This window comes from Amblyomma maculatum, chromosome 1 (genome assembly GCF_055883805.1).
Source record: "Amblyomma maculatum isolate TAMU_Amacu chromosome 1, ASM5588380v1, whole genome shotgun sequence".
NCBI classification, from domain to species: domain Eukaryota; kingdom Metazoa; phylum Arthropoda; class Arachnida; order Ixodida; family Ixodidae; genus Amblyomma; species Amblyomma maculatum.
Window position 1 is genome coordinate 140135516 of NC_139344.1, and position 17058 is coordinate 140152573.

Below are 17058 nucleotides of genomic sequence, written 5' to 3' on the forward strand. Positions count from 1 at the left end.
TCGGGGACTACAACGCGGGCGCTTGGTAGGGGGGCGGGGGCATGTTTTCTGACAATTTAATTACCTCCATTTGAAACGGTGAGCTCAATTTACCAATATGGTTCGTACAGCGGGCATCTCAAAACGGGAACACATAGAACATATGAGCATTACAAATCGTAGAACAAAGAAAGTTAGGCATTCCTTTCTTAATCACTGCAAAACGTGTTTTCTTTTTAGTGTGAGCGACTTGGACGTTACGCATTGAAACTTGATATTGCGTTTCACATTGCATGGATATTGCACGATTACGAAACTCACTGAAGCGAAGCGGGTATTATTGTTGCACAACGTTTCTGTATTATGCTGCTCCTAAGGGGACGGAAGAAGCGACAAATTTATACGCGCATATTTGCTGAGCGCACTAAATTGAAACAAAGGTCACTATTCTGCATTCCAATCCAACCTTGAGCCGGCGACGCAAAACTGCGCGACAGCGAAGGAAATGAATGAATATTGTGTATTGGAGGACTGCCATAGTGACTGCTCGTTTGTCGGGCTGTCGTTCTTCTCATTGTCGGCCATTTTTTTGCTAAATAATCGCGAAGTACATTCGTAGCTTCGTAGAATAGTTGAGTAGTTTTGAGGTCCGGACGAGAGTGTAAATAAAGTAAGAATCCTTAAAGGCATCCATAAATAGAGGAGCAGCTCAAGTCTCCGGTCATTTTTCAAATAGAGATCATGGAAGCGAAAATCCCAAATAAAGACAAAGACAGACTTCTCGAGGACTTGCAGCCGCGGAAATGTGAATTACGCCGGAATTTAGACAGTGCGCAATTTGTTCCGACGAATACGTGTATTTTGATCCCTGACGATTTCAGAACGCGCATATGTATGACCGAGCATCAGAATCTACGGTCTAGGAGTTAACAGAACGAGTCTCAAACGATGAAGCAGAGACAAAGACCCAGAACTCTAAAGCTTTGAACTGCAAACATTCGAAGGCGGCACAGAACTGCACAAATCAATAGAAATCAGTTGGAAGCGATGGTTACTGCTTCGTATCCCTGCTCTTCCTTCCTAAATAGAGTATAGTACAAATACATTGCGCCATGTATGTTCTGCGTTGATGCAAATGGTTCTTGTTAGTCGTCAGACAGTTCCAAATTTTATAATGTAGCATCGCTCTCTTCTTTCGGTTAAAGCATAAATGAGTGCAGGTGAGGGGACTACACGCCCCTGTCTCTAACTCAGTTTACTCAAGGAAATAAATGTGTTGGCTAAAAATCAAATGCACCTCCCTCTTCCTCGTGAAAGACCAAAATTTATAACCACCCCTTTCGGTGGTTCCCCTCTGATGACGCTGCTTTGCTTTATAGGAGTCTAGCCAGATAATATGCACTCGTGGTTTCCCCCCGCTGCACGACCAGCGAAGATTGCGCTATTTCTTTCGACGCGCTTCTCACCTAACGCAGCTGGAGGGGGTTAGCCGTATGCGCAAGTCGCCCGACCGAGACGCAGGTACTTTCGAAAATAGCCCGTCATTCTTATCTCCCTCGGCACAATGAAAACAAAAAACCGAAAGCGGCTATAAAACCTGGTACTGGTAAGGATGAATTTACACGTACACTGTCTTGTGTAGTGGAACAATAGTAAAGTGGCATAAGCCATGTGGTCGGCGACCTTGGGCGGCGGCTTTTTGCCGCAATTATTGCTGCGACAGCTGCATCCTCTACCTTTGCGCAAGGTGCGCCTCGTATAGAGATGCTAGCTGCCAGACTTATACCATTTCGACACACGTGTGACACTGCGACGCGCAGTGCGCGTATAGAGAGAGCACTCCGCAAACATCCAAGCGAGTGCTTTCGACGTCGCACAAATCATCATTCGGCCGGAATGAAACATGGAGCGCACGTGGCCTTGAATAAGGCGCCCCTACTGCTCCAGTGCTTTCTGCCGTATACCCCTGAATCCTCTTATCTTAGAAAACAATTTTGAAAATATCGATGATTTACACGAAGACAATATCGAACAACTGCTGGCACTCCTTTGCCAGAGCCAATCATCCAGACCGTTTGTTATTTCTGTCGTTGTCGTTCTTGCAGAAAAATGACGACGCGGGAGGAGGGTGTATACCGTATGTATACGCGATTACCTGTTGCCATTACCTATACTAAATGTGGTGCAACGTTATTGCTTTTCGCGCAACCGGATATATGTAACCAACTGGACACGCGCCTGATATGCCCAAGCAGCGCTAAGACAATCGAATGTGAGCGATGAAAAAAATAAACGTCTACACCTACCCGTAAATTTCCGTTGTGAAACGAAGCAGGAACTTGGGTGGTTTTCCATTGGCTTATATCAGACTCCCTTGCAAGAAAAAGTATTGCCCCGTCCGGTATACTTGTGAGGCGATAAGATTCGGGGGTTGGTCGGTAGGCTTATGGGATGTGCGCGGCAGGAGACGCTTAATCAAGGCCACCGCATGCTTTCGAAATTCAATTTCCCCAAGGGACCTTTATTCGGCTCTGCAAATTCGCACTCAGAATGTTTTTTTATACATGACTGTATGCCAAGGAGAGCTGTAGAAGTAGTACTGTAGTATTGAATGCTCTCTCGCATTGGCTTATCCTGCATTCATTAAAATGACTCTCTCTCTCTCTCTCTCTCTCTCTCTCTCTCTCTCTCTCTCTCTCTATTCCTCTCGCTTGACTGACGTTTCTCCCTTGGTGGCACTATGATTAGTACCTAGCTAAACGCTCCTTCAGTGGAATAACGTGCCAGGTTGGGCTGGAAATCCAGACAAAATCCTATGTGTGAGAAAAATTTTGACCTCTCTGTCAAATTTCGAATTGGTGAAAAAAATGCACCGATCCATACAGACCACATAAAAGGAAGAAGACGAGACACAAGCGCTTTGTCTTGTCTTCTTCCTTAATTGTGGTTTGCGTGGATCGGCGCGATTTTTTTCACTAATTCAAGTATGCATGAACTATCCCAGAAACGTTGTTAATGTCTGTCAAAAAAAAAAAAAAAACAAGAGGCATAGGCTGAAGAGTGCTATTTTCTGATCTGTGCTTAGCCGCAATCTGCAAGCTTTTGTATCTCGGCCGGAAATCCTGCGGCGTTCATGCGCAAACACTTATATTTCATTGTACAAGGAGACATGAGTCTGTAGAACATATACGACTGGCGTGCCCAGTATATGCGTGCAATAGGTTATTAATGCTAGTCATTTCCTTGAAGCGTTTCGAGAGTAGGCCGCTCTCAGAGGACCGACTGCTATGCGCTCGGTCAGGGAAAATGGAAAGCTCTAAAGGCATTTCGGGCTCTTTGTCGCTTCTTGGCCAACACGGGACTGATTGGCGTTTGTGATATGCGTGCCTGTATATGTTTTCATGCCTTTTCGCATCACGCCGTCACCCATCAGGACCATTTTTCTTCCCCCTTCCCCTTCGCCAGCGCAAAGCAGCAAGCCCGATATTCGACTTTACGGCCGAACTCAATGAGCGAGCTTTCAAATGGCTTCATAATACTGAGGAATGGGACGCGATATATGTCCATCTTGTTCACAGGAGAATAAAAAGGCTTGATTAAAAACGTTTGGTCACTGTGAGGAGGTTTTTTAAAACCCATCAATCGAAGGGCTGATTCGATGGAATCAAACCAAAACACGACCAAACTAGGAACATCTATTTTTGTACATAAACATTAGACTATACAAATAACACATCAAATAACAAATTCTAGAGGGCACATTGGATCACTGAACTGCGATGAGGCGAAAGCCTCTATCACGCGGTGGTTCGAATCCCTCCACTACAGCACCTCTTTCTCTCTGTTTTCACTCCCACCTTCGCGATGACGTCATAGCGTAAGCTACCAGCCAACATATAAACCCCCGCTTTAACCGAGCCGTATGAACGTGTCTGCGTGGTTTAGGGATAACGCGAATGCAAGGATTTTGGCAGGCTGATTGTGATATATCACCCTCCCATATGAGAGGGAGAGGAAAGGAGAGGAAAGAGAAATGATGTAATACCACTTCAAGTCTTCTGCACCCCAATGAGAATGGTCAACGACGGGAGGCAAAGGGTGCTCATAAGTGAAGTGATTCCCCTATGGCATAAATAAAGCTTAAACCGTAAACTACTATGTGCAAAAGCAATACCTTTACTTTGAAATCGAACCTAAGCGTAGTCATCCAGATTGCTCTCGCGTAACTCCAGGTTTAACCACAAGTTAAACCACAGCTTATTTTTTTTTTTATTTTAGCTTTAGCTGAGTTATAATGCTCAACTTCTTTTTTTCTTTACAAAATACAGTGCGTGTACCGTTGATTGCTTCTGATAATGCGTCGCTATAGTAAATGGCTGCTCACTATACCGGTTGGCTTCTTGATAGCACTTAGGTATAACCTGTAAGGTACAGTTTTTAGCGCTTCTTTGGTCGAGGAGAGCAACTACGGGGTCCAGTTGGTGTATCATCCGACGTGCTTGGCGAGCACTAGCTTCATACAAAGATGATACGCGCACACGTGCTGAAATGCTTCAAGCAAGTGTTTATTCATTTCAAGAACATGAGTTAAACGCATGTCATAACATCATACCATGTGCAACACGAGGTGGAGCAGCACTGCATTCACACCTGTATGAACAGATTAAAAAAAAAATGATTCGAGCACGTGCGCGTTACAACAGCTCAAGGTTACGATCCTTGAAATAGTTCACTACTGTTCTCCTTGAGATGACTGCAGGCACACTGACGCACGGGTTCTCAGAGCAAGTGTAGAGCTAAAGACAGAAAGTAACACAAAGTCACCGAAGATCTTGCTTTGAACGTTGCACTCTAGCATCGCTGCATCTGCGGGCCTTCGGCCATTTTAGCGAGAACGGAACGTGATTATTTGAAGGCCCGTAACCATAAACTGTTGTAACGCGCACGTGTTCGACTAATTTGTTTTTCTTTTTTTTTTTTTTTTCGTTTCCTTTCACTCTTTCTCGCCACGTAGGAGCGTACCCAACGCTGCTGCCCCTTTTTCGCTCATGACACGACGTCGTGGCATGCATTTATACTCACGTTTCTTGCGAGAAGTACACATTTGTTAGCTGCGCTTCGGCGTGTCTGCGTGTCGCGTTCTAGTATGGCGCTTTCCAAACCCGTAGGGTGCCCAAGTTCCCGCGCCATTTTGTGGGTTACACGTGGGTGGGAATGCGTTCTTCCATTGTGCTTCTTTGCGCTTAAGTATCAAAACTAACTAAAAAAAAAACAAAAATAAAGAATAAAATTGTGAACACTTAAGCTCCGCCTTTAAGCCTGGTATGACGCGACAATGTTTTAATAGTTCCCGTATGCCGCCTCCCCTTGAGTGTCATCGTTGGCTCACGTGCAGTTTGCTACTAGCTTCATCAGTAGTCATTTTACTCGTTCTATTATCCTACGCATACTCCGTAGCATAGAGTCCTAAGATACCGCATCAATATATGGAAGACCAACCGACATAGATACAAAACCCCGCTTTATCAAAGCCGTACGGAAGTGCCTGTGTGCCCTATGGAGGTAGCGTGGTCTCGGAAGGCTGGATACAGATCGTACCCTCCCTTTTCAAACGGGTTTCCCAAGTTGGCAGCTCCTTCTCGGCCATGCCATATGCAGTCTCAGCCGCTCCTTGTCGGTCATGCCATTAGCGGTGTCCTGATGCCGTACAACCCGCAAACCGCTGAGTACCAGGCCATATCACCTACCAGCTCGCAGCTGCCAGAGTCATGCCCGCTATCTTTTGCTCACAGAGACGGCGCTGAATTTTTTTGGGAAACGGAGCTTTTAGCGCACGAAGTAAGAACTGGGTTCATTTTTTGAATGAAGCTTCTATAAAAGCAGAAGCTGTATTTTGCGTCTTATCTTCGAAGCGTGCTCTACATGGGCAGCCAGACAGAGAATGAAAACTAGCTGCAGTATGGGGTGCAATATGAGGTCTCAAAGCGACTCAGACTACGAGAGACGCCGCAGTGGAGGGCTCCGAAGCCTTCCACTACCTGGGGTTCTTATAACGTGCACTGACATCGCACAGGGCAAGGGCGCCTAGTTTTTTACCTCCATGGAAAAGCGGCCGCCAAGGCCGGGATTCAATCCCTCATCCTTGGGAACAGTAGTCAAGCGCCTTAACCATTGCGCCAACCCTGCGGGGTGTTTTCAGTAGGTTGCTCTGCTTATTCTGGAAGATGCAGAAGGGGTTGGAGGCAGAGAAGAGCGAAGAGCTCATGTGGGGGTGTGTGCAGAAGCGTCTGGAACACAGAAAAACATAAAGACGGAGTAATCAAAACCGCAGTGTCACTCGAAGGATGTACAGGTGCTGTTTGTGCAGGTCGTGGAGAAAACGAAGTTTCTAGGAACGTTAGACCGCATTTGGCAATGACAGCCTGGAACCCACAGCGCAAATAGGTCGAGATCGCGCGAAAAGCACTGTTTGCGTTCAACGTCGCAATCTCACCCAGTGGCCGGCTGATGAGAGCCAGACGTGGGCAGACGCTAAAAACAAAGCATTAAAATAAGCTGCGATATGTTACTAACGGCAGTCATAACACGAAGGCGTACTTTTATTCCTATTTCTTTTAATTTCTGAGAGCCATCAAGCTTTTACTTGTCCAAACTTCTTTATTTTTTTTTTGTTCTGTCCATTTCACAATTATGCTCTGTGCAAACCCTTATAAAAATGGGAACATCCTTTGAGTTCAATGTGAACTCAAAAAAGTCAGAAGGAAGCAACTTCCTCTGAACTGAGAATTGGCTACTGATTTTGAATTCACAGTGAATTAACTTTCTCTGACCATCCTGTGAATTTCCTGTGAATTTCCTTTGAGCTCCCAGTGAACAGACCATTGTCAGTTTGAGTTGAGTTCACAGGCAGTGGCCAATTATTGGTTCAAAGGAAGTTCGAAGGAATGATGACTATGGGATATTTGGTGGATGTTCGAAGGAAGTATGTTCAGACTGAAACATTTGTTTGTATGAGCTTATATTTATTTGGATAGATGTACTTCCTCTGTTTAGGCCTGCTTTCGAAGACCCTGTGACAAAAAATCGGATCACTGTCCACAATCCCAGTGCAAACATGCGCAACTGCCGGTGACCACCTTGGCCAGTACTCCATTGAGCAAGCAGGTGTAGGCTGCAAAAAGAAAAAAAAAAAAACATTAGAAGCATGACTGCAATGAACAAGCTAGAGTCCATCCAGCCTTCCTTAGCTTTTGTAAATTAAATATACAGAGCACGGACAGTGTGAGCGCCATGCAGGCACCGCAGCATTATGCATTAAGGCAAGCATTATGGCCCTGACCATCACTGAAAAGTCAGCTGTTTGGACAATATTTCAGAATGCTCTTGCATCACATGCACAGGCTATGAGCTCGAGGACTTACAGATAACAGCATCCGATTTTGGGCAGCCCAGTGCCTTTTTTGGAGCTTCTTCCTTGCGGGCATTGCAGACACGGCCATAGAGTGAGCTTTCTTCCAGTTCTTCGGGTGAGAACACAACCCGCACCAAGTTACACACAAACTTTGTTGCTTGATTGCCCGCACTGAGTTTCATGCGGTCAATCAACTGCTGATTTACCATAATATTGCCGCCAATGTGCACCTGCAAGAACAAAAAGCAAATATTAGTACTATGACCAGTATTGTAACATACAACAATATTCCTTGATATGCAATAAGAAAATGAAGGGGCTTTACAAACAACAAAAAACTTAGACCAGCTTCAGAACATTCAAACAAACCCCAAAACACATAACTAAGGTCATTTGTTTGCAAGTAAAAATATACATTCAAGAAGCTGTACTTTAACATGTACAACAATGAAGGCATGCGAAAACTATTGGATGTTTTTGACACCTTCCCGAGTGGTGTTTTGATCTATTTTTGAATTTTGAATGATGCCAAACATCTTTTAACATTTTTATTAGCGTAACCTGACAATTGTGTACTATGTATTTAAGGTAACTAGCCAAAAAGAGGGCACATAATGCCCCGCAAAGGATTGAGTGCTAATAGTGCATTGCTATAGCAGAAGAAAAAACAAGAAACAAGAGATTTTTTAATGACCTAATTTATGCTTGCATTTCAACAATAAAAAAAAAGTCAGAAAATAAAAGGATTTACTCATCATTAACATTGCAAAGGCCATTAAAAGCCAGTTTAGACAGAGCACAGTACCCACATTATCACCTCCTGTTTAAAAATATTAACATCCTTTTCGTACATCAGAAGCTCAACCAATCAAAAAAACTGCCAATGAAGGTTTAGTAAAAGCATGCACTCCCTGCTCTGTATGTGCTACTTTAAGGCAACATTTAGTTTGCAGCTTGCACAGGTAGCTTTCATAATTTAACCCCTCAAGCGCTTTGGACAAGCAGCTCGTCCTTGTAAAGCTGCCCTCAAGCCATTTTGGACGAGTGTAGCTTGTCCTTGCAGGATAGATCCTCACCCTGAGAGTTTTAGGAGAGTACAGCGCTCCTCTGTGACTTAGGTCATGCGCCATTTGACAGATGGCACCACTGACCCGTTAACTGCTTTTTGTTCTACCGCTTGAAAGCCTTTTAAGCAGCCTTAATGAGAAAAATGGTGCCTGGTAGAGGCAATGCATGCACTGTTGGCCTGTCATCGCGGGAAAGAAGCTTTTCTTCGTTGCCATCCTCGCCATCCGAAGATGGCTCAGACACCAATTTTTGCATTGTTACGGGAAGCGAAGACGACAGTGATGACATGAGTAGTTCTTCCGACGAAGATGATGACAGCTCAGACGATACTATTGCGAGTTCTGTGTCAGTGGATGAAAATTGACAACATTTCGATGAAACCCCCTGGGCTTCCATTCTTGGTCGTCCCTTGTAAAACATTTCCAGTTACCTCGCTATATGTTACTCGACTAGATTGCTGCTTATTGGCGGGCAGTTGATTTTTCACGTAATGAGCAATAAACTTCACTGCGCTCATTTGACTTAGTTTATGGTTCAAATATTTTTGTCTCGGATACCTCCTTTTTTATTACACTACCAATAGAAACCAGCAGTAAAAATAATAACTAAAGGGACACTTAAGCTCCGCCTTTAAGGGTATGATGCGACCAGTGTAGGCTACCATCCAACATATAAAGCCCTGCTTTAACCAAGCTGTATCAACATGTCTGCGTAGCCTAGGTGTAGCAAGCCTGACTCAGCATTGAAGAGCACTGGAATGTTGATTCATATTTCACCTTCCCACCTCAAATGAACGACCGGAGTTAGCAGCTCCTCCTAACTTTTGGATATCATGTGGTCTCGTTAAGCCACACAAATCATTGAAGAATGTGTGTTCGGCCATGCCACTTGCCAGCGCCATGCTCTTGATGTTTCACTCACAACACAGACAACAAATTTTCATGTAATGGGGCCTTTAACGATATCTTAATTTTAAGCAATTTTAGCTAGAAATCTCGAAATAATAGTGTTCAAGGGGTTAAAGTGAAATTGAACTATTGTTGGATCAGCTTAAGAAGCCACAACTCCTTCTCAAAGGAGACCCTCCTGGCAATACCATGGTGGTTAATTGCCTTTGACTTGCCAGAGTGACATTGCAGGTGGCTGTCAGGTGCAAGTGGATTATCTGCACATTAGCTTGAATACCATGATGACTGGCCCAAGTCGCTAAAATGACTAATTAGAGGAGCACCAGCTGCGTCATTCGAGTTGTAGTGCAAAAAGATGGCCTTCCAAGATCGATAACCTAAGAAATTGCTGAATATTAGACAAGCTAATGGAAATCTCTTTTCTGATGAAAAGGGCTTTGCTATAGCCCAAGAACAGGAAGCGTAAACAAAAGTAACCTTGCACTTCCGATAACTACAGCTTTCACAAAAACTCTTCCAAATCAATGTACACACGAATGAAGTAACAGTCACTAAAATGAAAAGAAGCAGTTGGGATTTTTTTTCATGGTTGTTTTGACGAATTTAAGAAAATAGCACTCTGTCTTTTGTCGTTTCTATTAAATTGACATTCATTTAAAATATCATTATGCTACTAATTATGCAGTCTGTGAGCCCAGCCTCATAAAGAGCATCCCGGCCACGGCAGCCACTTTTCAGTGGAGCCGAATTGCAAGGTGCCCGTGTGCTCTGTGTTGTCGGTGCACGTTAAAGAACCCCGGGTGGTCGAAATTTCCAGAGCCTTGCACTACAGTATCTCTCATAGCCTGAGTCGCTTTGGACATTAAACCCTAAGAGCCAACCAATCATAAAGAGCATTGCTTCTTGCCTATCTCTGAATTCAGTGACTGCTGACTTCATTCACATGGATAATGAGCTCCTCATTTCCCTATCCCTGCACACTTCTCAATGGAAGTGCATGACTTGTGGCAGTGCTATCATAAAGCTAAAACCAAGTTCTTGTGTGACCCTTAAAAAAGTTTCATCGAGAAAGGCAGTAATGAGGACAACCATGCAGACACTAGACTAAAGCAACTAACCTGAGCCTCGGTTGGCGGCCCAACTGCTTGTGTTGTACACGCAGCATTATTAACGGATTCCGTCAGCTGATTGACCAGCTCAGCAACATCTGAAAAAAAAAAAAAAGGAAAGCTGAAACAAAACATACTATTTCATCACTAGCAGCAGCAGCCCATGTAACATTCACCACAGGAGAAAAGCCTTTTCTTTGCCCTTGACTGCATGACCAACCCTTTTCTGTCACCAAATGTGCCATACAAAACTTAGCTGCTAGACACTGGCATCACTCACGCACTCAAGGCGCCCTATCAGCGGTACATAATCAAGGGGATGCTGATAGCAATTGATGAAGCCAATGCTGACATCCCACTTCTGATCTCTTTGTTCGCTGTGGAAATGCCTGGATTGAATTAACTGCAGAGGACGTTGTCACTACAGTGCAACTGACGGGTGCTGCTATTGCTTAGAATGAATTCATGGGTGCGGATGACGATGCCGAGATAGCTGTGAGCGCTTTAACAGAAGTTAGTCAGATCACATCCCTGAAACAGTTTGTCGGTAGCAAGGGCCTTGAAGAGGTCAGCATGCAATATACATGTATGGCGGCAGCAATACGCCATACATTTGGACAAAGGCTGACACTCGAGTCTGTAGCTGATACTCCATAGCCCATGCTTCACCTATCTCGTGTCTGTCTTTCGTGTCGACATTTGCTAACATGGTGTGGTGACCGAGTTAAGTTAGGCAGATTGCTGAGCCAGGTGCCGAGCTTGGACAAGCATAAATTTCCTGTTGTGAAAAAAAAAAACACCACCTAAGTGACCAAAATGGCACAGGAAAATGAAGCGCATGCCATAAGGACTCCAAGGTCCATGACAGGACGAGGCCACATATGATAATTTCATACAAATTTAGATTTTTTGGTGTCCCTCCTGCGCTCATTCTAGATGCACCTCATCATTTGCAGGAGACTCTGAGGTTAAAATCTGAGGGAATCAAGGGTTCCATTCAGATATGCCATCCACAGTAATGCAAGAGCACCACAGACCTGCCGCAGCCATCTGGCTACAACTTATACCCCGTGAATGTGTTTGAACCTAATGCAGCTCTCCGGGTTCACTGGAGCGTTGTTGTCACCGACCACTCCAGAACAGAAAGGAACTCGATCCCGCGCCTGTTTTTCAGCTTCGGCTTGAGCAGCACAAACCAGCACAGGTGCTCACCTTGAGTGGCATTTGTTTACCATGCATTTCCATGCAGCTATCACATACGACAACAGGCTCAATCTCAGATGCATGCCGATCCCAAGCAATGACATGTGACACGCAAGTCACTGTAACACAAACAAAGCATGCTTGCAGAGCAGGAGTGGCAGCAGTTCATCTGCTACGTGCACTGCAAGCATGGTGGTTGGTGGCGTCATGCAGCAGCGCCACAGTGTAGCTGAGCACTACTGTACACCACCTATAATGTGTTGCAAAGACAACTACAGGAAGAACACCAATCCTAATCCTCATTGTAGGGGGAACCTTATTGCAGCAACATAATCTTACTGGTGCTTTTACTAGGATGTGCTACAGACCAAGAGGTCTTATTCATTTAAGAGTTAGCACTTGAATTTGTTATGCTTTACGTAGCATCTAGTGACACAGCAAATAATTTCAGTCTCATGGCAATGGAGATCAGCATTCCAATGGCTTCAGAAAAAAGCAATCACATACCAAGCATCTGACGTGCTTCATCTCTTGCGGCCTTATATTTCTTCATTCTTTCTTTTTTGCAGACTCCACTTCATCCTCAAGCTCCAGGACTCTCTTTTTTGCATCTGTTGGCTTAGACATTTTGTCACAGCTGCAGTTTTCCTGCAAAACGACATGTGGCAAGGTCTATTCACTAAATTGTATTTGCACTCAAATGCATCAAACAAAAATGATTCAGTATAATGCATTGTGCAGATATCTGGTTCCACATATTGAGATTAGCAAAATAGTGACCAAATGAAGACCACTGACAAGAGAAACGTAGCATGGACACTGTTTAGGGTTCAAAGCAACACTCTTAAGAGGAACATTAGCCCTGGAGCAGACCTTGGCACATAAAAGGACACGGTAATGTTTAACTGCGAGCTGACACCATCCAGCATCACTACTGCTCAAGTGGGCAGAATGCCCACTTTTAGTGGACAAAACAAAGGATGCATTTCCAGAAAAACAGTTTGAGCTCCCACGCATACCGTAAAACATAGCCACTCTGCTTTATGGTAGGTTCATGGTGTTTTATGTCCCAAAGCGACTTAAGCTATAGCTGAGGGATGCCGTAGTGGTGGGCTCACCTGGGGTTTTGACATCATACAGTACACAGTCAACTTGCATTTCACCTCCACTAAAATGCGGCCATGAATGCTGGGATTGTACCCATGTACAGTCGTGAGCTTTATGAAAGGGAGCACGCGATCCCGTGGCAGACAACCTCGTCCTGAACTAGTGGCAAAGCGCAACGGCAGCATTGAAAATGAAGTGGAGAGAGTGGTGCTCTTCCACCTGTTGGCCGTACCCCATGCACTGGGAGCAACTTTTAGATCGGCAGCTAAAAATCATTGCAGCATTATGCTTTGAAGTAGGATGGACAGTTTGGCGAGTTGGTACAATTGCATAGTCGGTGGAACAGCGCAAAAAGACGAAACACACTCTCTTCTTGTGTGCTTCGTCTTTTCGTGCTTTTCCACCCACTAAGCATTATGCTGTTGGTAACTGATATCACTGCTTGCCTTGCTACGCTCTGACCTAGCGACCCAGCGTAGTCCGGTAACTCAGGCAAAAGCAGCAGCCCAGGCCACTGCGGTCTTGGAATGGCGACTCCATGCACTGCACCCCCCCCCCTCCCACACACACACACACACACACACACACACACACACACACACACACACACACACACACACACACACACACACACACACACACACACACACACACACACACACACACACACACACACACACACACACACACACACACACACACACACACACTTCTTTTGTTTTCCTTTCTTTTTCTTTTTGAAATAAAGTTTTCTCTCTCTGCGCGAAATCTGGATAAAGGCTGGTAGCGAAGAAAGGAAGCATGTTTGATGCTTCAATAAAAAGAAACAAAGAAATGAACATGAAAATAAATGAATGCGACAAAACGTTGGGCGCTTTTATCTGCTTAAACTTCAGTCGCCTGCAGCTGTGAAAGTGTCCGTTTCGCTGCTACACTACCAGTTGTCTCGGAACGAGCACCCTGGGCATCTTTAAAACTTGTTCTATATCAGCTTCAATAATCAAGGAGCTGCCATTCTCTATGCCGCACCGTACCGAGACAACGGTAAGAAAAGGATTTTTTTTTTTTTTTTTTTTTACGAAGCCCAAATTGGAAGCCTACTTCTGTTATCACGAAACACCTAGAAATGCCATTTGCTGTGTAAACAGGGAGAATCAGGTCCACGTAACGACAGCAGGCGCGTTTATTCTACTTCTTATTTCCGCAAATTCTGTTCATTAGTCTTTCTTTTTTTTTTATTTATTTCACGTAATTCCCGGAATCAACTGTCTGTCTACCCCGTGCACCATGTGCACTACTGTCACCTGCCGGTTAACACAATGCGGTCGTAATGCGGGCATGTAAACGATTTCGCGACACGACTCACCGCGAGTAGCAAAGGAAGGTGTTTTCACCGGTGAACATTATTACGAAAACGAAAAGAGACAAGAGACGTTTGACTACTTACCCACTCCGAGACTGAACGCAGGAGAGTACGACCCCTCCTTCCATTGGACATGTAGCACTCCTTGGTTCAGAATAATCTTCCAGTATTTTGGATTATCGACCAGTTTCGCCTGCAGTTCTTTTGATTGTAGGTTTCTTACGGGGTATGCGTACCACTTCTGAGCGGTCGCCCATTTAACCAAGACGTGATCGGCCATTTGCACTACTCACGCTGTGAAAACACGACGAACACAACGAACGCGAACAATCAACTTCCTACAGTCATGAAATACATAGTGAAGTATGCCGTCGGCTGTTCTCACGAAAACGATAGCGCTAGAGTCTCAAGCGCCAATTCGAACGAATCAAAATTTTAAAATCACTTTTGCAAATTTAACAAACTTTTGAAATAAAAACTATGATTAAAAAACAACCTTAAGAGTTTGTTTTTTTACTAATGATATGTGATGCGTAACAAACGCAAATAATTTAAGCAAATTATTGTCACTAGGAACAGCAGCGCTCTTCTTTTTGAAGCGGAATTCTTGTGGTGCGTGTCAATCTTCATTGGTTTTACTAAACGTGAGAACGTTGGTTTTACTGGCAGTACTTGGTAACCTCGGCTGCGTGGGCTTCTTGTGCACGATGGGGCCGACGTCGCCGACGTATTAATTGCTGGTCTTTAAACTGTGATAGGAGGTAAACGAGCTTGACTTTCGTGAATAGTGTGACGTCCGGCACTAGGCATATCGTGAAGTGCATTTAACCGCAGGCTTTTGAAGCCGTTATCGATGGTGCTGCGATAACCGCCTACCCGTCGCCTACCTGTCGCACGCACTAGAGGTGCCACCACGGTAAAAGCGTACTTGCGCGACGTCAACGTCGCGCCGTACCGAGGTGCACTAAATCACGACGGAAGCAGGCCGCGCTTGCTAACAGCGTCGCTGCGAGCCAAGCGTTGCCAGGCTGCAGTGCCGACCCAAATACTGAAGAACCCTGCCAGCCCTACGCCGAGCTTCGTTGCGTACCGTGTCAGAGTGCTGAAGCAGCGGTCACAGATGTAGACGCCGTCTCGCGCATGCATCGCCATCGAAGCAGCGGGCTGCGAAAGCGATGAATTTGAACCACCTGGCATTCTTTAACATGTATAAAAATTCTTGAATGTGTTATATTTTATGTAAAAAAAAATTCAGAGGGGCAAGACATAGACCAAGTAATGCCACACACACAAAAATAAGCACAAGAAATGCATGAAAAGAAAGTTATCTTTCCACTTAAGGACAAAGGGAGGAAGGGGTGAATATTCTTGGTCCTTGTGTGGTGACTAAGAAGAAACTCGCGCTAAAAATAAGATCTAGCGCATGAAAAAAAAAAAATAGCATGGATTCAAAATAAAATAAAAAAAAAATGAAAATGGAGTTTACTTGCACAGCAAAGAAACGAATGCGATTGTGTATATTTTGATAAATGTATGATTGGTTTATTCTAAAAAGTTCAGAAGTTAAAAAAGTGCAAGGGATACTCATGAAAGAAAAAAAACGAGAAGTAGAGCTGAAAAGAATGAGCTTCGTATGTTTTCACTTAAGAACAAAAAAAGAAGGTTATGATGCATAAAGAGTAAAGGGAACTTACTTCCTCTTTACTTGAGGACAAACGAAGGAAGGTCATCATTGGTATTGCCAAAGAGAGCCAGTTTAAAAATGAGCTTCCTTCTGTCAAAAGAAAGGAAAGTCTCAACAAGGTGAGCTCAAAGGAAACTTCCTTTAGTCAAAAGAAAGGAAAAGTCTATAGGAAGGCTGTTCAGGAAGCAAAAAGGAAAAACAAAGGAAGTAAAAAGGCAAATTCCATTTTCATAAGGGAAGTGCTAAGACGCGCGTATTTTTTTAATGCCTCCGCCTATATCCAAGCCGATTTAGTTGGGAAAATGTGCCCATCTTCTTTCCGTATAGGCGCCCAGCATTTGGTTTGTTTCCCTAGTATGGCAAGCCGTTTTTCTCATAAATATTGATGGAGTAATTTCGGCGCAGGGCTCGTCTGTACTCTAGACGAACCAAGCCACTGATGCCGTGGCCTCGGCGGGTGGTATTGATCGGCACGATGGCTGCCAGGCGCCGGATGCGTAGAAGCAATAGGCCCACGTTGCCGCTGACAGCGCTGCCCGCCGCGTTGATGACACCCGCAGCCGACGATAAGTGCAAAGAATAACTGGCTCTTCTGAAGACGCTGTCAAGTATTCTACATTTAATCGGTGGGACAGGGGCTGCAAACGCATAGCAAGGCGATGGTGTACCGCTGCGCGGGCACATAGTGAATGGTTTGACACGACTGAAGCGGGTGTAGCAGCGGCAAACTGGCTTGGGACAAAGTCGTGTGACGGTACGCATTCAAATAAAGAGATGTGTACGTCCCATTAGAGTTGACTTGAGAGTAGATGTTGTGAGCCGGCGTAGTAAGCCTAAGCGAGTTGAATTGCTGTATGAGACGAGAAATATTCTTGGGTTGGGGTCAAAACTGGGATAAATGTTTCTGGAAAAGAACGTAGCAGCCTCCGATTTGATGATGGCATTGCCCTGCCATGTAACTTCGGGGAGTGACAGCAGAGCATGACTGTGCACCTGAACCTTCGAATTAATATAGCAGGGCTAAAAGGTAACATTAAGAAAACGTGCTCAGCATCTGAGAAAGAAGGAACAGTTTACGATAGACAGCGAGGAATTGGAAATTATAATAGAACTCATCTATCCAGGGCAAGCAACTAGTTAACTGCAGATCTCAGTCATGAGAGCGAATTAGCTAGCAAAAAAAAAAAAAAATAATGGGAAGCGCATTGGGCATATGTTCTCAGGGT

General features: G+C 44.5%; 1 protein-coding gene across 1 annotated transcript; it reads right to left on the minus strand.

The window, feature by feature from the left end:
• Positions 1-7027: 7027 nt before the first annotated feature.
• On the minus strand, positions 7028-14497 carry LOC146204165 (uncharacterized). Its single transcript, XM_084586166.1, has 5 exons — positions 14233-14497; positions 12186-12326; positions 10485-10573; positions 7401-7620; positions 7028-7150 (listed from the first exon to the last, which is right to left on the minus strand). Exons 2-5 carry the CDS (start codon positions 12229-12231, stop codon positions 7068-7070), a joined length of 438 nt encoding a protein of 145 aa, XP_084442292.1. The 5' UTR covers positions 12232-12326; positions 14233-14497; the 3' UTR covers positions 7028-7067.
• Between the last annotated feature and the right edge of the window lie 2561 nt (positions 14498-17058).

Excerpts from the sequence above, each read along its gene's own strand:
- LOC146204165 (XM_084586166.1), bottom strand. The coding sequence starts at position 12,231 with ATGAAGAAATATAAGGCCGCAAGAGATGAAGCACGTCAGATGCTTG. Across the intron at positions 10,574-12,185 it reads TGAAGCACGTCAGATGCTTG|ATGTTGCTGAGCTGGTCAAT; the intron begins GTATGTGATTGC and ends TTTTTTTTTCAG. Across the intron at positions 7,151-7,400 it reads AAAATCGGATGCTGTTATCT|CCTACACCTGCTTGCTCAAT; the intron begins GTAAGTCCTCGA and ends TTCTTTTTGCAG.